General features: G+C 38.9%; 1 protein-coding gene across 2 annotated transcripts in view; it reads left to right on the top strand.

Moving 5' to 3' along the window:
• LOC120989895 (bifunctional heparan sulfate N-deacetylase/N-sulfotransferase 4-like) overlaps window positions 1-20,451 on the top strand; it is a 781,923-nt gene extending 761,472 nt beyond the window's left edge. The window contains exons 12-15 of one of the 2 annotated variants that reach the window (XR_005776339.1): window positions 4,367-4,476; window positions 11,388-11,490; window positions 15,872-16,378; window positions 20,244-20,451. Coding sequence is in view for 1 of the 2 variants with exons in the window: in XM_040418282.1 (XP_040274216.1) it covers window positions 4,367-4,476; window positions 11,388-11,490; window positions 15,872-15,982; window positions 20,244-20,285 (366 nt within the window). In the remaining variant the exon portion in view is untranslated. The remainder of the gene's footprint in view (window positions 1-4,366; window positions 4,477-11,387; window positions 11,491-15,871; window positions 16,379-20,243) is intronic. The other variant, XM_040418282.1, reaches the window with a different exon arrangement.
• Window positions 20,452-23,598: the final 3,147 nt, after the last annotated feature.

A 23,598-nucleotide genomic window follows, 5' to 3' on the forward strand; every position in this document is an offset into this window, starting at 1 on the left:
AAGTGTCACACATCTGGTATTGCCGTACTCAGGAGAAGGTGGGGAATGTGTTTTGGGGTGTCATTTTACATATACCCATGCTGGGTGAGAGAAATATCTTGGCAAAAGACAACTTTTCCCATTTTTTTATACAAAGTTGGCATTTGACCAAAATATTTATCTCACCCAGCATGGGTATATGTAAAATGACACCCCAAAACACATTCCTCAACTTCTCCTGAGTACGTAGATACCAGATGTGTGACACTTTTTTGCAGCCTAGGTGGGCAAAGGGGCCCACATTGCAAAGAGCACCTTTCGGATTTCACTGGTCATTTTTTACAGAATTTGATTTCAAACTCCTTACCACACATTTGGGCCCCTAGAATGCCAGGGCAGTATAACTACCCCACAAGTGACCCCATTTTGGAAAGAAGAGACCCCAAGGTATTTCGTGATGGGCATAGTGAGTTCATAGAAGTTTTTATTTTTTGTCACAAGTTAGTGGAATATGAGACTTTGTAAGAAAAAAAATAAAATAAAAAAAAATCATCATTTTCCGCTAACTTGTGACAAAAAATAAAAAGTTCTATGAACTCACTATGCCCATCAGCGAATACCTTAGGGTGTGTACTTTCCGAAATGGGGTCATTTGTGGGGTGTTTGTACTGTCTGGCCATTGTAGAACCTCAGGAATCATGACAGGTGCTCAGAAAGTCAGAGCTGCTTCAAAAAGCGGAAATTCACATTTTTGTACCATAGTTTGTAAACGCTATAACTTTTACCCAAACCATTTTTTTTTTACCCAAACATTTTTTTTTTATCAAAGACATGTAGAACTATAAATTTAGAGCAAAATTTCTATATGGATCTCGTTTTTTTTGCAAAATTTTACAACTGAAAGTGAAAAATGTCATTTTTTTGCAAAAAAATCGTTAAATTTCGATTAATAACAAAAAAAGTAAAAATGTCAGCAGCAATGAAATACCACCAAATGAAAGCTCTATTAGTGAGAAGAAAAGGAGGTAAAATTCATTTGGGTGGTAAGTTGCATGACCGAGCAATAAACGGTGAAAGTAGTGTAGTGCCGATTTGTAAAAATGGGCCTGGTCTTTAGGGGGGTATAAACCTGTGGTCCTTAAGTGGTTAAAGAAAAACTTGTCAAAATGTAATAGTGGTACAGATCTGTGAGCTTAACGTTCTTCAAATGCTAATCTTGGACATAGATTTTGGATCAAAGTACTGCTGCATTGCTAATTTCACTTAACGTAGTTTCACACCTCCAGTGTGACTTCTGTTGGGTTGTTCCAGCAGACAATCGTCAGGACACAAACTGCAGCATGCAGCGTATTTTGTCTAGTCCTCCACATTGTCTACCAGAATGCAGCCGATCTCCGCCCGGTAATTCCATCAACATCCGGCAGTGCTGTATCTGGTGAATTCCAGCAGTCTGTTCTCTGCTGGAACAGCCTGCCGGAATTCACACCACAGGTATGAAACTACGCTTAAAATCAAATGAACGTCATTATTTGTGGTTTCTAAAGAATTTCTATTCTTACAGTTTTAAAAATGCATTTTCATCAAATCACAGCCTTGCAGTAAAGCATTATTATCACATCAGACAATATAGTGTGATTAATCATCATGTTTATTTTCTATATTGACACACTGTGTAGTAAAATCACCCAGTTGTGAGATTTCTAATCCTCCATGCTCCATCAGCTATATTGCTTCAATAAAATGTCTAATGATTGCAGGAATTTAGTTCTGCATATTATTACCTGGGGCAATTTGCATTTAATAGAGAATGGCACTAGAACTTAAGTCAGTTTTACATGCCTTCACACAAATATATAGTCCTGATGAAAAGATATAATATGCACTATAACACAAATTACCAGTGAATGTATACACTAAATCTGTAGGTTTCTTTACTTTTATGTAGGTTAAATTTACAGTATTTTATAAATTCTATTGAATTGCACACTATGTAATGCCAACAGAGCTTGGACGTAAATATAATTTGGCATATGAAAATGTTTAAATGAGGTCAACATAAATATGTTGTATAAAACTAAATAAAAGATAAACCTACTCTTTGTATATTTTAGAATTTTCAGTATAGACTTAAAGAAGTTTAACGAACTAAAAAATACAAAAAAGTATAAGTGTTAGAAAGTCAAAGGGGAAGATTTATTATGGTTCTACACCACTTTTCTGACATAAAAAGTCACACATTTTATCTCAAATGCCAGTTTTCAACAAAATGGGTGACTTTTTAACTTTTTCCAATACCCTTGCCACTTTTCCAAACAGTGAGCAGGAGTAGGCAGAATTAGAAAAGCTGCGTCCAGGACCTACGTTGCCCAACTCATTTAACATGTGTACCAGAAAACTGGCAAACATTACATCAGAAATCTATCACAGCGCCTGGCTAAAGTAAATTTCAGTTCTGGTGCATGGGCTAGAGATGTGCTACAATTTTTTACTGGTGTGCGCCAAAGACACATTAAGACTGGCATACATAATGCCATTTTTAATAAATCTTCCCCAGAGCTTCTGCACCCCTACAGATAACATTGTATTCTTTTTTATAATTTTCTGCTACTCTGACATCTATCAGATCTCTACAGGGTGGGCCATTTATATGGATACACATTAATAAAATGGGAATGGTTGGTGATATTAACTTCCTGTTTGTGGCACATTAGTATATGTGAGGGGGAAACTTTTCAAGATGGGTGGTGACCATGGTGGCCATTTTGAAGTTGGCCATTTTGAATCCAACTTTTGTTTTTTCAATAGGAAGAGGGTCATGTGACACATCAAACTTATTGGGAATTTCACACGAAAAACAATGGTGTGCTTGGTTTTAACGTAACTTTATTCTTTCATGAGTTATTTACAAGTTTCTCTTTGTTTACAGCCATTGACATGTCGCCCAGGTTAACACGTGAGGAGCGGATAGAAATTGTGTTGATGTCTGGTGAACGCAGTAACCGGGTCATTGCAGCAGATTTCAATGCAAGACACCCTACGAGACCACCCATCTCCCATGCTACAGTTAGCAATCTGCTTGCTAAGTTTCGTGAAACTGGTTCAGTGTTGAATTTGCCAAAATGTGGACGCATTAAATCTGTCTCTAATGAAGAAACATCAGTGGCTGTCCTAGCTTCATTCAGCAAGAGCCCACAGCGTAGCACTCGCCGCATATCACTGGAGAGTGGCATTAGTCGAACATCCCTTCGGCGGATATTAGCTACTCACAAATGACACCCTTACAAACTCCAGCTACTGCAGCATCTCAACGAGGATGACCCAGATCGGCGCACTGAATTTTCAGAATGGGCAAAACAAAAATTGGAACAGGACCCTCAGTTTACGCAGAAGATTTTGTTCAGTGATGAGGCAAACCTTTATGTGGATGGTGAAGTTAACAAACAAAACCACCGCTATTGGTCTGACACTAACCCACATTGGATAGATCCCTCCAAGACTGTTGGAACAAAAAAAAATGATAGTATGGTGTGGTATATGGGGTACAAAGATAGTGGGGCCATTCTTCATCAATGGAAACCTCAAGGCCACTGGATATGCGAAATTGCTACATGATGATGTGTTTCCCTCTTTATGCACTGAAGCTGGCACGTTCCCTGAGTTTTTCCAGCAAGATGGTGCACCACCACATTATGGGTGTCAGGTCCGAGCATTCCTAGATGAACAGTTTCCTGGAAAGTGGATTGGTCGTTGTGGGCCAGTTGAATGGCCCCCAAGGTCTCCCGATCTTACCCCCTTAGACTTTTATCTTTGGGGTCATCTGAAGTCAATTGTCTATGCTGTGAAGATACGAGATGTGCAGCACCTGAAACTACGGATACTGGAAGCCTGTGCTAGCATTTCTCCTGCGGTGTTGCTATCAGTGTGTGAAGAGTGGGAGAAGAGGGTTGCATTGACAATCCAACACAATGGGCAGCACATTGAACACATTTTATAAGTGGTCAGAAACTTGTAAATAACTCATTAAAGAATAAATTTACGTTAAAACCAAGCACACCATTGTTTTTCTTGTGAAATTCCCAATAAGTTTGATGTGTCACATGACCCTCTTCCTATTGAAAAAACTAAAGTTGGATACAAAATGTCCGACTTCAAAATGGCCGCCATGGTCACCACCCATCTTGAAAAGTTCCCCCCCTCACATATACTAATGTGCCACAAACAGGAAGTTAATATCACCAACCATTCCCATTTTATTAAGGTGTATCCATATAAATGGCCCACCCTGTAGAATGCTTGACTGAAGGAATTTTTTTATATATAGTATTACCTATAAATGCATAAAACAAACTAAGAACAAGTAGTAAACAACAGTACGGTGTCTTTCCAGCTGTTAATTATAGATGGGCAACATCTGAGGAGTGATCCAGCCATTGTAATGGATGAAGTCCAGACCTTTTTAGGAATTTCTCCTCATTATAATTACTCTGAGACTCTCACGTAAGTACCTTAAGGTTGTTTATTATCTTTGTATCGGTAGACCATTAAGAATGTTGTATACCATTAATATTTACAAGGTAGATCAATTCAACTGTGTTTTATAACTCCCAGCTAAAATATACTGTAGCTTGTAAACAACAATTGAGTTAGGAAAATATCCTCATTTTAGGAAAATTTGAGCTTGGAGGATATTTGAAAAGCACATTTTACTTCATTTTTAAAGCACATTGTGTAAAGTGCCCTCAAGGGGAATTAAGGCAAACATAATATTGTAGACTGAATGGATATAAAATCTGAGAAAGATTAATGCTACTATGCTGGCACTTGTCCAATGGAGACAAAACATATGACATCTAGGAGGGTCTAATTAATATTTATAGTCAGATTCAGAAATTATGGAGACTTTTCCTTTCTGTTTCCGATTAAAATAATGAGTACAATATATAATGATAAATCTGCTTGCTGTTCGTGAATACAATCATTCTTGTTTACACCCAGTGGTCGTAAGTCATACAGACCTGTTACTTCTCACAGTTAAGAATTTTCTGCAATGTAGTCAGACAAAGGAAACATGTCACCGTGAATGTACTGTGCAATCTCTAGGCGGCATGTTACAGAGCAAGAGGAGCGGAGGAATATATAGTTTTGTGGGAACGGATTTAGTGTAACCTATACTTTTAAGTAGTTGTGGGTGGTTCTACTTAATAATTGCAAACTATCAATGACCGACAAAACTACCAAAAAAAATAAACTATTTTGAAAACGTGATTGAGAACAAACAAAAGTAAATTTCATCTATGCTATTTTAATCTAAGTGGGGGTGATAAACAGGTATAAAGATCAAAAGCCCATGATTTCAAACAAAATTCTTACAAGCTCCCCTACTCAAGATGGTAAGAACAGATACAGTTTAGAGTCACTCTAAGGTTTCGCCCTGTTGAAAAATGGCTCCTGGGACACTTTGGAGAAATGGCTGAACCACTGGTTCCACGACCAGATCACTGTAACACAAAGCTGTTAGTGTACCTGAAATGAAGACTCCAGGGGTCTGCTACCATACAGTTTGCTACCCCACACCATAATCCTGGGGGTAAGACCAGTGTGACTTTCTCTTGTGAAGCCCTTTTCATTGCCTATGTGGTCTCCTGAGCAATCTATGCTATTATTGTGCCTAATACAAAAGTTTGACTCATCTCCAGCCTCTATTGCCGTCTTTGTTTGCACCATGATAGCCTTTGAGAGTGGTGGCGTGAGGTCAAATGAACACTTGTTGAAATTCTGGTTTGTAGCCCAATGTCATGCAAGTGCCTTCTGATGCTTTGTGTAGACTCTATTTGCCACCCTATGCCTGGAACATGACACCAGGACAAGCAACATTGAAATGTGCAAACATCTCAGCCCAGGCACATAACTAGAGATGAGCAAATTGAAGCTGATGAAGTAGAATTCGATCAGAATTTCAGGAAAAATTCGATTCACAGCGAATGCAAATTTCCTCGCACTTCGTGGTAACGAATTGCAATTTTTTCTAAAATGGCGGCTACAATAGTGGCTACATGTGTGAGGACATGGGGAAAGGAACTCTGATGTCACAGCCCTATAAATACCTGCAGCCATCTTGGATTTAGACATTTTACAGCGTTCTGAGTGCAGGGACAGACATTGCAGGCACTAGGGAGAGTTATACTGAAAACCTAATTTAAAAAAAAAGCAATTTATAAGTGCATGGAAACATTATTCACATTGCAGGGAAACGATAGTAAGGTATCATTTCGCAACATCTTAGTGCAGGGAGAGACGTCTGAAGTCACTAGGGACAGTGCTAGAAAAACTTCATTGTGGAAAAAAAAAGTGATTTACAAGTGCAGGAAAACATTATTTGGGGATACAAATGGCCATTATACAGCTCTGGCCTTCCAGCAATTTGTTCTTGTTATTGGGGTGCAAGTGCTATGTTGAAAAGCCTTTAGTGGCTTATATCTGTAGAAAAAGAAAAATATATATGCACTTCACTGTTGCATTTATTTGTGGTGAAAGAGTTTAGTGGCCTATTTCAGTACAAAATGGAAAAATATATACGCATTTCACTTCTGCAGTTATATGTGGTTAAAGCTTTTAGTGTCCTATTTCAGTACAAAAAGGAAAAAAATATATGCACTTCATTGTTGCATTTATTTATGGTTAAAGACTTTAGTGGCCAATTTCAGTACAAAATTAAAAATATATACACATTTCACTTCTGCAGTTATATGTGGTGAAAGCGTTCAGTGTCCTATTTCAGTACAAAAAGGAAAAAAATATACGCACTTCACTGTTGCATTTATTTGTGGTGAAAGAGTTTAATGGCCTATTTCAGTACAAAAAGGAAAAATATATACGCTTTTCACTTCTGCAGTTATTATTATTTCAGTACAAAAACTAAATATATTCAGCGTTCACTTTTGCAGTTATATGTAGTAAAACCTTTAGTGACGTATTTCCATCTAAAAACTACATATATTCAGCGTTCAGCGCTTCAGTAATATTTGTGGTAAAACCTTTAGTTGCATATTTCAGTAGAAAACAAAAAATGTATTCTTCTAAAAATGTATCCTTATTAAGGAGGGGTTCACGGAAGCAGCGGCGTTAGCAGTCAGTCAGTGCATACTGTTGTTGGTAAAATCACCTACTCTGCGGTGTGGCAGTTTTTTATAAAGTATCCGGAGGAGTTGAACTTGGCCATATGTAGAATCTGTGTGCGGAAGGTGAAGCGTGGGCAGTGTGGAACCACTGCCCTGCGTCAACATATGCAGCTTCACTATAACGTAGCCTGGGAGAACCGTAGCTCCCATGTGGTGGTCCAGCCTGCCGCAGCAACCACTGCATCACCCAGTGCCACGCCGCACCCGATTTCAAGCAGTCAAGACTCCACCACCTCAGGTGAAGGGAGCTGTCTGTCATTCCTATCTGCTGGTCCTGATGCTCCTGCTCCTCCTATTCCTAGTCAGTCATTCCATCAGCAATCGATCACCGAAGCAATTGCCAAGAGACAACAGTATGCGTGCACGCATCCAACGGCGCAGAAGCTGAACGTGCTGCTGTCCAAGTTACTAGTGCTACAGTCCCTCCTATTCCAAGTGGTGGACTTTGCACCTTTCAGAGAACTGATGGCTTGTGGCGAGCCAAGGTGGAGAGTTCCAAGCCTTTAGTGACGTATTTCGGTAGCAAAAAAAAATGTATTCAGCGTTCAGTGCTGCAGTTATATGTGGTAAAACCTTTTGTGATGTATTTTGGTTGAAAAACAAATTTTATTCTGCGTTCAGCACTGCAGTTATATGTAGCAAAGTCTTTATTGACTTATTTCGGTCGTAAACAAAATTTATTCAGTGTTCAGCGCTGCAGTTATATGTGGTAAAACCTTTTGTGACGTATTTTGGTTGAAAAACTAGTTTGATTCAGCGCTGCAGTTATATGTGGTAAAATTTTTATTGACATATTTCGGTTGAAAATCAAATTTTATTCAGCGTTCAGCGCTGGCATTAAATGTGGTGAAGTCTTTATTAACGTATTTTGCTCGAAAAACTAAATTTATTCAGCGTTCAGCACTGCAGTTATATGTGGTAAAACCTTTGACGTATTTCGGTTGAAAAACAAATTTTGTTCAGCGCTGCAGTTATATGTGGTAAAGTCTTTATTGACGTATTTCGGCTGAAAAACTAATTTTATTCAGCATTCAGCACTTCACTTATATGTGGTAAAACCTTTTGTGACGTATTTCGGTCGAAAAATTAATTTTATTCAGCGTTCAGCGCTGCAGTTATATGTGGTAAAATCTTTTGTAACGTATTTCGGTCGAAAAACTAAATTTATTCAGCGTTCAGCGCTGCAGTTATATGTGGTAAAATCTTTATTGATGTATTTTAGTCGAAAAACTAATTTTATTCACCGTTCAGTGCTGTAGTTATATGTGGTAAAATCTCCACAATGTCTCCATGATAAATCTGCAGGGTGGGGGCCCCATATGGCTTCTACACCCTTTCAAAATAATCCTTCATTGGGTCGAATAGATGCCAGATGACCAGGACACTCCATGACCTTCCCAGGAGCTGCTGCCGGGAGCAGCGGTTCATTTCTGAGACATCCGTATAGTGCGGGGGGAATCCAAAGACCCTTTACATCTCCGTTCACCACAGGATGTCCTCCATCCCATTCATGATGACTGGGAACTCGTGAGGTTTTCTCTGACGTAGAGACCAGGGGCTGGTAGTTATGGTTTCAATCTTGATGAATTTTGCGACTCTTCCAGGTTCCAAGCTATCTTGAAGCTTTGTCTTCTCATTGTCTGTAGCTACTAGAGGCCTGTTCATGCCAGGCAGGTTCCCCCAGAAGTATCTGGTTCAATGAGCTGCCGATACCACACTTGCATCAATCTTGACAGGATTCATCTCCAGGTGGAGAGAAATAGTTTTTGGAATGCTTTCTCCACCGCAACCAAGTCATCGAATAAACAGAAGACTGGCAGATTCTCTCCTGTTTTAGGCAACAATTAATTTTTAATACAAAATGTCATTAAATATTTATTATTAAATTGATCCAAAACTTGATTAAAATTATAAGAAAGTAAACTTAAATTTGCCAATATATTATCCAGATCTTCTAGGGAAATTCACGGACAATCAATTTGCCAAGCCTTTTGTGCCGGAGAACGTGTATTATTAAATCGTCTTTTAGGCAGCACTTTATAAAGTTGATAAATTTTAACCTTCTGTCCCATATTCACTATAAATGAATAGACGAAGCGGACACTCTGTGGCCTCCTCATGCTGCTGCCACCTCCGCAATCTCTCGTCGGCGTGCCACTCTGTGGCCTCCTCATGCTGCTGCCACCTCCACACTATGTCACCTTGACACTCTATGGCCTCCTGATTCTGTCGCCACCTCCACACTATGTCACCTTGCCACTCTGTGGCCTCCTGTTGCTGCCGCCACCTCCACACTATGTCACCTTGCCACTCTGTGGTTTCCTAAAGCTGCTGCCACCTCCACGCTTGGTCATTGTGCCACCCAGTGGCCTCCTCCTGATGTTGCTGCTGCTCCACCTCTAGTCTCTGTCATTGCGCCACTTGGTGGCCTTCTCCTGATGCTGCTACTGCTGCTGCCGCCACCTCCAGACTCTGTCATTGTGCAACTCGGTGGCTTCCTCATACTGCTGCCACCTTCACACTCTGTCATTGTGCCACTCTGTGGCCTTCTCCTGATGCTGCTACTGCTGCCCCCACCTCCAGACTCTTTCATTGTGCCACTCGGTGGCTTCCTCATACTGCTGCCACCTCTACAATCTGTCATTGTGCCACTCATTTGCCTCCTCATACTGCTACAAACTCCAGACTCTGTCATTGTGCCACTCAGTGGCCTTCTCCTGATGCTTCTACTGCTGCTGCCTCCACCTCCAGACTTTGTCTTTGTGCCACTCGGTGGCTCCCTCATACTGCTGCCACCTCCACACTCTGTCATTGTGCCACTCTGCGGCCTCCTCATGCTGCCACAACTTCCAGACTTTTTCATTGTGCCACTCTGTGGCCTTCTCATGCTGCCACCACCTCCACACTCTGTCATTGTGCCACTCGGTGGCCTTCTCCTGATGCTGCTGCTGCCACCACCTTCACACTCTGTCATTGTGCCACTCTGTGGCCTCCTCATGCTGCCGCCACCTCCACACTCTGTCATTGGGCCACTCTGTGGTCTCCTCATGCTGCTTCCACCTCACCACTATGTCATTGGGCCACTCTGTGGACTTCTTAAGTTGTTCCCACCCTCCCCACTTCATGACTGAGCCACTATTTTGCCTTTCGGCCTGGCTGACATCATCATTTGTTTGACCCTTCTTCTGATCTGTCGGAAGGAAGGAAAAATGAGACGCACAACAGATCCTGTCTGTGTAGCAGCTGTAAGGCCTGTGTGGTCCCATCAGATTTGGCTCATGATTTGGTAGCCACAAGAAGGGGTGGCTACAAAACACAGAAGACATGTAAATTTTCCATTCACGTGTCATCTCTGTTTTATATCCACTCCTGTTTTTTTGCGCATTAGCAATACTGACGGATTATTGAGCAAATGTTGACCGAGTGAAGGCATATGCTTCACAGACAGGATCCGTTTTTTGTGGGTTATTGTTCTGACGGATCAGAGGAAGGACAAATTAATCAGTGATGTCAACACAAACTTACTGCTGACACCCTCTCCTCTCCACTGGTTCTGTTTACATCTATGTGTAATCAGCTGGCGACGGTGTAAAAGGAGTGCGCTTCTTCTTGACACTAACATCGACCTGTAAGGCTGAGTTCATACTTGAGTTAATTTGTCGTTTTTGGCCCCATGACTGCCCAATTTAAGTGTGCAGTGCTTCTAAGAGCGACAGCTGTCATCTGCATGTCATACGGCCTCACAGTATTATTTCACTGCCACAGCACACTCCCTATGCATGTTACTACAAGGCACAGTGTTCTGCACCCCTACAAAGGATCTCTGTAGCCCAGAAATAGCAGTTTTTTAACGTGATTCGCCGTGAATAAATTCGGATCGAAGCAAATCTTTTCGGAAAATTCGGCGTATTGGCTAAATCTAATTTTTTTTAAATTCGCTCATCTGTACACATAACGACCTGCTGAAGTGATAAACCAAGGCCTCGCAATTGAAACATTCTGTCCCTCTCAGTTTGTGAAAAGTGGTAATAACTCACACATTAGTGAACAGAAGGCACTGCACAGATAAACTCTGTCTGAAATATTATATACAATTCATACATATAGCTTTTAACCATGAAAGCGATTTTGTTTAATTATGAATATAATACATTATAATGTATGTATCTCTGCACTTTTTTTTACACTTTGACAGAAAGTAATATATTTCCGAATCCCATATGTTTTCAGATTCAGTACAGAAAAGGGCTTCTGGTGTCAATTACTGGATGGAGGCAAAACAAAATGTCTTGGAAAAAATAAGGGCCGCAAATACAGAACAATGGACATCGAGGTAAATGGCTCATAATTATTTTAAATTAGGATTCATTACTATCATACTTGATTGGATTCTACACTTTCATCTCTACTTGTACATACAAATGTTTTCAGAGTAGTTACCTGAAGTAAAATACAAAAAAATTGATTGAATGATTCAGCAGCATAAACTGTATGAGGAAATGAATTGAAATGTTAAGGCATGTAGTTATAGGTACATTAACTATTCTAGGAATCTTGTATCCACTCTGAATAAAGAGGTCGGCCCATCTTGAACATCGATGGCATATCTCTAGGATATGTCATCAATGTCAGGCGTGGGCCCCACTTCTGGGATCCACTCCTATCTTCCCTCTGTTCACCACTATGGCATTTCCAAAAATAGCCGAGTGCCAGGCAGCTATCAAGCAAAATTACCAAGTTTGGTGATAATGCAAGGGTGTCAATCTCAGAAATGCCAGCCCTAGTGAATACTGCTGTCCCTAAAAGCTGGGAAGACAGCACAGATAGTAGTCTATGGGGATGGCAGTGCAGATAGGCCTAAACAGTTATTAGTTATAGGGGGTTCTATAATCAGGAAGATTGGACGGATAAAATAATTTGTTGCCAAGACCACCTAAATAAATAGTTTTTTGCTGTCTCGCTGGTGCCAGAGTTCAGCATGTGGTGGAACCCTGACATCATTGCTCACTGTTGAATCCCTTGTAGGAAGCTGGTATGGCAAGAGAAGTGTTCATGAGCAGATGTGCCTCATAGGCAGTCATTAACAAAGTATTGGCCAATGTCTTTTCCCCTTCCAATCATGAATGTGTGTGTATAGTACTCAGAGATCTCTCCCAGCCCTTGTGGTCTTATGTGCATTTCTGTGGTCGAATACAAAATGTAATTTTTCCAGTGAGCTGTTCCCTTTGACCTTTGATGCATATGCAGCCAAGCAAACACCTCACTATTATCTCACTATGATAGGTGTATGTGTCAGTGTGTGATGGAAAGGCTAATTAATGTACAGTATGCTCTGTATAGAAGTGTCTGTATGAATGGTGTATCCTACTCTATGCCACTCTGTAAAGTGCAATATTTTTTTACTTTCAGAGGTATACATTAGGAGTCCTATTCTAGCTAGAATGCAAACATGATGTCAATTGGGCCTTAGATGTCATAATTTTCTATTATACAGTGGTGCTTGAAAGTTTGTGAACCCTTCTGAATTTTCTATATTTCTGTATAAAGTTGGCCTAAAACTATATCACATTTTCACAAGAGTCCTAAAAGTAGATAACAATAACCAAATCAAACAAATGAGACAAAATATTAAACTTGATCATGCATTTATTGAGGATAATGATGTACCTGTAGTATGTGATATATTATGTGAACCTTAACTTTAAGTATCTGGTGTGACCTCCGTGTGCAGCAATAACTGCAACTAAACATTTCATGTAATTGTTGATTAGTCCTACACATTGGCTTGGAGAAATTTTTGCAAATTTTTCTGTACAAAATAGCTTATAATAGCTTGTTATGCTGGCAGGATTCCAAAACCTTAACTTTATTTCTCTTTAACCATTTTTGGTAGAATGATTTGGGTGCTTAGGGTCTTTGTCTAGCTGCAAAACCCATGTTCTCTTGAGATTCAGCATATGAACAAATGATTCCTTTAGAATTTGCTGGTATTGATTGTTCCATGATGGAAAGCCGTCCTGACCCAGATGCAGCAAAACAGGCGCAAAACATAATAGTACCACTACTGTGTTTCACAGATGGAATGTTTCTTTTATTTTTTATGCTGGAATGCAGTGTTTTACTTTCTCCAAACATAGTGCTTCTAATTTAAATGAATTTTTCAAAATGTTCAGTTTTGACCCAAGGCCAAATATTCCGTTATGGATGTCTCACGATTGAGCGGTGCACAAGGAGGAGGAGGATTCTGAGTAGGAGAAGAAGCAGCTGATGATGATGACAAGGACACTGTACTGCTTGGGCATGTGGACTGGCTTCCACAAAGATGACCAGGACCCAGGTCCTGTTCAACACATAATCATTGTCATAGTGTGTTGCCTTCAGTAACACGATTATAATTTGCGTTACTGATGAAAAATGCATTTGTTGTAGCTATCCACCCCTTATCTTGCAGCAATATACAACACATTCAGTAACACAGATATGATAATTGCGTTATGATTCCCCTATTATTATTGGAAAATATTAAATACATTTTTCAAGTAGTAATATTTATTCACTAAAACACAGGTATAACAGGTATTCACTAAAACACAGGTATGCATTTTTTTCCTGTGGAAACATATTTGAACTATGTGCTCTGATGCAGTAATGCTTTCAGTAACACAGTTATCATTTGGTTACTGATGTAAAATATGTTTGCTGTATCTAACCCTCATCTTGCAACAATGTACAATGCATTTAGTAACATGGCTAAAACACACTGATATGCCCAATTACAAATAGAAACTGGTTTCTAGGGAAAAAGGGTGCAGTAGTGTAATTTCTATAACAATAAGCCAATTTCCAAACAATTTGGAGTTTTTTGCAGCAATCTGTAATGTAGAACCATGTGCCAAAGGCTAAGCTGACAGTAGCCTGCCAGCAAATACACCTGATAGTGACCCGACCAGGGTCTCATTCCCTCATTCTCTTTCCCTGATCAAACTCCTTAATATACCCAAATACTGTATATCTTCTATTCTTTCCCTGTAATCTTCTTATACTGTCCCTATAACAATTTTTCAGTGGCTTACAGTGTGTCTGCAATTGCTTTTTGGCAGACAGAGCCACGGCATAACATCCTTCCAGCTCACAAGTACAATGTACAGTAGAATGGCATTCTGTGATTCTGTCTCTAACAGGACCGTGCTGTATACTGCCCCTTATTTGGATATATGTCAGCCTCGGAGCCACTCAGGGCAACTTCCATCCAATGTCATGTAACCATCCTTCTTCCTCCCTCGTGGTTTTGCCCACCAACATGAACAGTGAAATGGTGCTGGGTGCTGTTTTTACACAATTCATCTAAAGCCAATCAGAAAAGCTTTGAATTTGTTTGGTGGACAAATTTTTGTGAAGTTCGGAACAAATATGATTAATTTAGAATTGATTTGTTCATCCTTACCTACAGACATGTGATATTGGATCATTTTACTCAATAAATAAATGACCAAGTCTAATATTTTGACTTATATGTTTTATTGGATAAGAAGTAGCTACTTTTAGGATTTGTGTAAAAATCTGATGTATTTTTAGGTCAAATTTATGCAGAAATTGAAAATTCTGAAGGGTTAATAAATTTTAAGCACCACTATACATTATTATCAATATTTAATAGGTTTCAAATATTCTTAAGAAAATTTTATTTTAATGCTGTGTCCATACAGCATTAAAATGTATTGGCTCTGTGTAGGCAAAATTCGTATGGGCCAAAGTTGCGCAAGACTTCAGTGAATTAATTTGTTATTCCTATCTGCATCTTTAAAGATATTTTAAAATAGGAATCTGAAGTTGGCTATTTAAAAATAAAAATTTAAGGCGCAGATAGGAATACCAATGTAATTCACCGAAGTCTCTCTTGACTTCGGCCAATATGAATTTTGCCTACACAGAGCCAATGCATTTTAATGCTGTATGCACAAATAAAAAAAAACACAATGCAGGTACCAACATGCATGCTGAGCCAACTCTATACCTCTCCTGGTGCCAGATGGCTTCCAGTGAGTGCAGGGAGAGCAGGCTACAGCTTTATACTTACACTAATTAAAATCAGCCTATGGGGCAGACAGGCTGGTCAGGGGTGCAAGATTAAATGGAGTCAGCCACAACTCCAGTACAAACTGCAAAGAAAAAGGGGGTCAGTCAGCACATCCCAATGCACAGGTGCGCTCTGCCATGGCTAGAAACACAAAGAAAAAAATCCACAATGCAACAGCACTCTGCAAACCAAATAAAGTACAATAATGCCATAGTAATAGAAAATATTCTGGTGCTAATTCTATGCTTATTTAGTAAATTTGAGATTCTTGGCAAATACATTTTGTACAAAATGATTTGGGCCCATCTGCCACATGTCAAGGTGATCTTTGTAAGACGGAAACCTATTACTAAATGCTACCTGTTATGTGCCATAACGGCTACCATAAAATTTACGGAGTGCAGGTTCCACATGCATGCTGAGTCCACTCTGCTTTTTATCATTTTTGGTGCCAAACTGGCCTCCATTAAATTCACAGCATTAAAAACGACGTTTTTGAACAAATTTACTTCGGATCTATGATCCTAAGCGGAATTCGCTGAAGCCTAGTAACAAACATACTAGTCAGTATTTCTGTTATAATGATTGACCAATATTTCGGTCATTGACCCTAATCATGTTTATATCTTCTTTTCAGTCAAGAGTATTTCTTTCAAGCTATTACCAGGACCACAACATTGAATTGTCCAAACTTCTCCACAGACTGGGACAACCTTTACCATCCTGGCTGAGACAGGAATTACAGAAAGTGAGATAGCATTGAAGAAATGGACTAATACACAATTACAGCCTTGTGGTTTCTCCGCTATGAAAAATGATAATATAATTCTCTTCTTTCACACTTAATGATTATCAGTAAAGATCCCCAGAATAAGTCATAAATATCAAGAACTTTTCTGAATGCACGGGGTGCTATCTAGCAGCACTACTGTCAGAGCTTTCTCAGCAGAACAGCTGAGAATTACTATAATGTGTCAGATAAGTTCCTACATTATACATGGGAGTCATACTTCACCCATTTCCTTTGATAACAAGACACTTCCAGTAACTGTTTTATGATTGGAATCCTTCATTTAATACAACATGCACTACTGTCTGAGAAAACCAAAGCAATGGGCAGGAGTAGCTTGCAGTGGAATTGAAGGTTAGTTTTACAATCAGGTTCAATAAATCAGTATACATCTTCATAATGATATGCCATTTTGAACATTCATCATTCACATGGTGCCTTTAAATTTACTTTAAGCATTTACAATGCTTGGCAAATTGTGTTCCTGAATATAATTGGTAAATTCCTTCACCAATTATATTCTTGATATTGGGAGTTTGCAACACACGTTTACACTGCTTTTGCAAAAGCAAAGGGGTTTTCGCTGTGTGTAGCACCTCCAACTGTTATTTTGAAAATAATTTAGTTCAATAATAGCTTCCTGCAGCTCTCAAAAGTGCTGGATAAATCATTTTTCCTTTTGGTCATTGATAATTTTTTTCATTGTACACATCTACTGCCTAAATGTGTATTTGATTGTGCTTTTGACAGAACATCCAACTTCAGTCACCAGAGCTTTACAGTAATCCTTGAAAGGTCATCATTGCACAAAAGCTTTTAGTTCAATTATACTTGTAGAGTCACAATGGCTAAACTTTAAGATCCCAATTAATGGATTTTAGTCCGAAAGTCTTTAGCTCTTAGGGCTCTAATGCAAAGGAATTTTCTGTTGTCATTTAAGTTTCAAGTAAGGTGACATTTTAGCTATTCCATTATATATTAGCAAATCTATTTTATTTTGTGTATGTTAAAATACGATAAAGTTCAGGGTCAGCCAGTATAAAATTAATATTTGAATTAAAGGGGTTATCTTGAAAAAGTAATACCATAAAGTGAAAAGGGTATTATGACAGTATACTGTACATGTAATGAAAACATTGTTTTTCTGTGGTCATTGAATTTTCATCTTTAGTAGTGCCCCCCCCCCCCCAGTTGTTTATCCTTCAGGTCCACCTTCCCCTACATTTACTGGTGGACTACCATGATCAGTAAACTCTGCTCTCTTCCTCCTCCCAGAGCCAGCATACTAATCTCATAGTAAAGCAGCCCATATACCTTTCATTTATTCATCCCTGCTTCAAAATCCATAAAATGACAAAGTTACAGTATCTATCTCTCTAGACCAGGGATCAGCAACCTCACAACTCCAGATGTTCTGAAACGACAACTCCAAGAATGCTCTATTCACTTTTATAAGAATTAAAAGAACAGCCGAGCATCTTGCATGCTGGGAGTTGTAGTTTCACAACAGCTGGAGTGTGGAAGGTTGCTGATCCCTGTTCTAGAAAGTGGAGAAGGAAATTTTATAGCATACTATTATGCTATTTATTAGTAAAATCTCTGGGTCTGTATGTGAAGGACTGTTTTCAATGCAGGGAAGGAAGGGGTTAGCAAAAGCTGATTGCAATGCACTTTAGGGGTTGCATGCGCTTGATGAGATGCTGTCTACAAACAGAAAGGGAAGAGAGAAGTTCCCCAGATAATGTGAGTAAAATAAGAGAAAAAAAGCTTAAAATTACACAGAGCAGTGTTTGTTTTTTGCATTTATGTAGTTAATATAATGAGGTACTTCACATAAACTTGTCTACAAATGAAAATATTTAAATACATTTAAAGTATAATATTCTGCTCTCCTCTGATAAAAGAGGTTGCCATTGCAGTTATCTAATATTATTATACATTTACATTTTTGGCTGGACCATCTCCTATACCGTAATAGCACAGAAAGGCTCTGTTTGTAGCAAAAAGTCAGCACTGATTTTTTTTTATGAATAAAAGCCTTAAATTGATAGAACACAGACACACACACATACATAAAGTAACATTTCAAACTCCCTGTGAAACCTCGAACTTGAACTTCCTATTAAATTCCTATAAAAGTAAATATGCTGCAAGCTATACAACTAATACATAAATTACCCAAAACTAATATGTAATATCTAATATTTTTTATTTTCGGGCCAAATTTGAAGTACTGACCACGACTCAGATGCCAAAGCCATGGTTGTGTAAATCCCCTATGTCAGCAGCCAGGCTGTGTACTCTTGATCACCTTCTATAAGAGCAATCCAGCTGTTCAGTCTGAATAACCTTCCGGACTGCTCTATGAAACAGCAGTTGGACTGCTCTGTCTGAGCATCGGTCTATGATAGCAGTCTAGCAGTGTAGCAGGAGTAGATCATAAGAGGAGAGGGTAATAATGGGCGTCTGTCACTGTGATCAACCCTATTAAACCAGGCATACTGCTAGCAGGGTTGAATAATAAAATAAGTCCTGTATTGTTGCCAATGAATGTACCGTTGCCGCATAATTATTATTTTTATTTTTCGGCAAATTTAATAATCGAAGCATCAAGGGGCAGGCGTAGTCCCTCAGAGCACTGCTTCACCTCTTTCTCTTCCCTGTTGCCCCCAAACTCCCCATAAAACAGACGTAGCTGAGCTAAAATTGACTCACATCACAGTGTTATGTTGTGCCATCTTGTGACGAAAGCCATTTAAATTCATTAAAAGAGTTAGGCTGAGTTAACACTTCAGTTATTTGGTCAGTGATTTCCATCAGTTATTGTGAGCCAAAACCAGTAGTGAAACCTATTCAGAGATAAGGTATAACGGAAAGATCTGCACCTGTTCCGTGTTTCTGACCCGCACCTGGTTTTGGCTCACAATAACAGATGAAAATAACATACTAAAAAACTAAAGTGTGAGCTCAGACTTGCTTAACCTTTTTGTACCATTTTTTAATTAATGCTTTAATCACCAAGTTGAGCTTGGCTGTATCTATCTATCTATGTATCTATTAGTCTGTCTTTCTGTCTATCTACCTATCTCATGTCTGTCTGTCTATCTATCTATCTACCGTATTTTTCGCCCCATAAGACGCAGAGGGAGAGAGGAGGGGCTGAAGTCCGGAACTGGGGGCGGGGCCCGGTGCAGTCACTGTACTCTTACATCGGGCCCTGCCGCTCACCGAAGCATTTATAAACATGAGTCCTTATCCGGTTATTTAGTTTAACTAACTCTGCGCTCTCCCATGTTCCCATGTTCCCCTGCATCCCCACAGCACTTACGAACAAGCTTCAATAGCCGGCAGAGCGGACGGCAGCAGTAACGTCATTCACTGATGTCGAGCGCCTGCTCCGCCCACTTTATGAATGAAGCAGGCGGAGCAGGCGCGCGACATCAGTGAGTTACTGCTGCCGTCCGCTCTGCCTGCTATGGAAGTATTCATGTTTATAAATACTTTGGTGAGCAGATGGCCGGTGTATTGGGGGACACTGTTATGAGGGGGATCTGTGGATGACATAGCAGTGTCATCCACAAATCCCCCCCATAACAATGCCATCCACAGATCCCCCACCCCATAGTAGTACCATCCACAGATCCCCCATAACAGTGCCATCCACAGATCCCCATAACAGTGCCATCCACAGATCCCCCATAACAGTGCCATCCACAGATACCCCCATAACAGTGCCATCCACAGATACCCCCATAACAGTGCCATCCACAGATCCCCATAACAGTGCCATCCACAGATCCCCATAACAGTGCCATCCACAGATCCCTCTAACAGTGCCATCCACAGATCCCCCATAACAGTGCCATCCACAGGTCCCCCACATGACAGTGCCATCCACAGATCCCCCATAATAGTGTCATGCACAGACCACCATTAATTCAAAACCCACCAAAAGCACACCTTTTGGTTAAAAAAATGTTTTTTCTTATTTTCCTCCTCAAAAACCTAGGTGCGTCTTATAGGGGCGAAAAATACGGCAATTCAAATCAGCTTTATTGACAGGACTAAATACATATTAATATTGCCAAAGAAAGCTATTTGGTAGGCATGTGGAATGGATATAGGAATACAGATAGGGTGGGGGTCTTATTTTTACTTTTCATTAACTCTTTATTTTGTTTTTATCTAGATTTAATTTGCTTTTGTTCTGTTGTTTCAGTGTATTAACTTAATGAGGACATCAACATGTGGTCTTAGCTAACTGGAGAAGACCCCAGCTATTGGAAACCATTCTGCCCTCCTCCATGGCATACTATATGACATCAGTTTACAAGAAGCAAATGAGAAAGAGAAAAAGACTATGCTTTTCCACTGAGATATATTTATTTTTTACTGGGATTGTAATTAATATATATGTATTATATATAAACAGAGATAATAATAACCACTAAAAATATTTCATAAAAAAGGTCTTTTTATTTATGCCTTTTATTATATCAGCTGTATTGAGCACTTTGATCTCTAGAGAAAAATAAAGACTTTTGTTGGTATTGGTGCTGGAATAAATGTTGTTTCTTTTGGGAAGTCGATACTGTCATTACACAAGCAGAAGCAGTTATTGTGACAGTTGTCAGCAGTCTGCAATCATTTCCTCCAAATGCTTATTGCGCAATTATAGTTTTTTGGTCTGGATAGAAACTACTATTGAGATATATATATATATATATATATATATATATATTTGTTACATTTTTGCATATAGATATCCATATCTAGGTGGCAAGGATTTTCATCTATCTATAATCAGCATGATTGGTTGGTTCAAGCAATGTGCTATTGGTGGTGAAATAGCCACAATTAATGTCTGGGCTCCAAAATCTCTACATTAAAATATTATTTAATTAATTTATTACTTCAATGCAGTTAAATACATTTTAAATAAGCTGGCCATTTTCTATTTACAGTACCTCACATCTTGACAACGTTACCATGAGGATGGTTTCATGCTTGCCAGCCAGTTGTTTACCCTGCTGCAGCAATGATTTGCCCTTCTAAATTGTGGTTGGCATGTGGGAAATGTAATCAGAATGTCACATTACAATTAGTATGGGTTCAGTCTTAACTGGCTCAGACAGCATCAAGGAAGGACTCTAGGATACCAAAACAGCTGCAGACACTGAAACGTCAAACTAACCTTAAAATGGCCATTTATAATCACAATGAGGCATCAACCATAGCACATGACTTGCCGCTGGCAGCATCGGTAGTGTGCAAGTGCCATGCATAGTGATATAACATGAAGCCAAAGCACAAGTGCTGTAGAAATAGTATGGAATCTAAGATGCAATATTTTATTATTTCAAGTTCTCTTTTAGAATATATTGTAATTCATTTTGAGGATTTGGAAAACCTGTTTAATTTACTATGCATGGACATTCTGAATCAGGCTTGGACTGACCTACAGGGGTATAGGTGTAGTGTTGATCACGAATATTCTAATTGCAAATTTTTATTGTGAATATCGGCACTTCAAGAATTTTTTTAATCAGTGCACATGATCCCTCCCTGCTTCTAGCTTGTGGCCCAATGAGAAGGCTGCAATATCTTTGACTTTAGGAGTAGTGTTGATTGCGAATTTTCGCAATGCAGATTTTTGGAATGAGAATCAAAGAGATCGTGAAAACTCTGATCCGATGGTATATTCTAACCCCCAGGCGTTCCCATGGTCGGGGAGGAGTTTGCCAAAGTGGAACAACTGTACAGATTAAAAAAAATTTTTTAAAAAAAATATTTTCTAAAAAATGAATTTATTTGTTTTTTAGAATATTCGTAATATTCTAAAACAAGAATATATAGCAATATAGCGAATATTAGAAAATAAACTAATGTAGAATAATTTAGCTAATATAGTGCTATAATCTATTTTTTTTATAGTTGTAATTTTTTTCCAATCTGAACTTAAGATGAGAAAAAAATTACAACTATTAGACAAAGAAGATTATAGCACTATATAAAAAAAAAAAATCGAATATTCGCTATATTGCTATATATTCTTTTTTAGAATATTCGTAATATTCTAAAACAAGAATATATAGCAATATAGCGAATTAGAATATTACGGAAATTCACATTACGAAAATTAACGCAATCAACACTACTCCTAAAGTCAAAGATATTGCAGCCTTCTCATTGGCCCACAAGCTAGAAGCAGGGAGGGATCATGTGTACTGATTAAAAAAAAATATTGAATATTCACTATATTGCTATATATTCTTGTTTTAGAATATTACGATTTTTTTTTTAAATCTGTACAGTTGTTCCACTTTGGCATACTCCTCCCCGACAAGCATCCCCGTCACCATGGGAACGCCTGGGGGTTAGAATATACCATCGGATCTGAGTTTTCACAATCTCATTGATTCGCATTACGAAAATTCGCATTACGAAAATTCTCATTACAAAAATTTGCATTACGAAAATTCGCAATCAACACTACTTCTAACGAATATTCGAATAAAAGCACACAGAGCTATGGGGACTGGGTATTGCGGATGTGCTTGTGGCCATCTAGCAACCCATGTCCTCAGCTCTATACACAAAATCCTGGTGACAGGTTCCTTTTAAAAAGATATTCCAAGATTTTAAAATTGATGACCTATCCTCAGGATCAGCTGTCAACATCAGATTGGATGGGGTCTGACATTCTGCACCACTGTTGATCAGCTCTTGAACCGAGTAGCTCTTGAACCAGAAGTCATCACCGAAACAGCATATCTCCATCTATTATGTAGTGGATGGAGCTTGTAACCGCGATATTTCACCAACTGATGTGAATGGGAGTAGCACTGCAGTTACAAGCTCCATCCAATACAAAATGGTTAGAGATATGTTGTTCTGTGTACAGAAAACATTGAGTGATTATGTGGATAAAGGTATATGAGACAGTCACTGGATAACAATTTTACTTCAGGCCAGTGGAGTACAGGCCGCAAAAATTATTCATTCAATTTACACAAAAGAACAAGTGATTATGTGGCTGGGGGTATATTAGACAGTCATTGGATATTAATTTTACTGCAGGCCAGTACAAATACATGTCAAATATATATGTTTAAAAGAACTAAAAATATAAAATTGGATTAAAAACATGGCTAACGAAATCCCCCCTCTTGAATAATCCCCAAATTATAATAGATGAAATTCGATAACACGTGGTCGTCACAGGTGTTAATTTCCTCCGAGGCCCCAACAATTAGGCATTCACCTTACAGACAAAAAATATTCATTCACCATATAGACAAGAACAATTGATAATGTGGCTGGAGGTACATTAGGCGTTCTCCGTATAACAATGTTACTGTTGGCCACTTAGATTACTGGCCCCAAAAATTATACATTCACCGTACATAAAAGATCAAGTGATTATGTGGCTGGAGGTATATTAGACGGTCACTTTATAACAATTTTACTGTTGGCCAGTTAGATTATAGGCCCCAAAAATTATGCATTCACCGTACATAAAAGATCAAGTGATTATGTGGCTGGAGGTATATTCAACGGTCAAAGGATATACA

This window comes from Bufo bufo, chromosome 2 (genome assembly GCF_905171765.1).
Source record: "Bufo bufo chromosome 2, aBufBuf1.1, whole genome shotgun sequence".
NCBI classification, from domain to species: domain Eukaryota; kingdom Metazoa; phylum Chordata; class Amphibia; order Anura; family Bufonidae; genus Bufo; species Bufo bufo.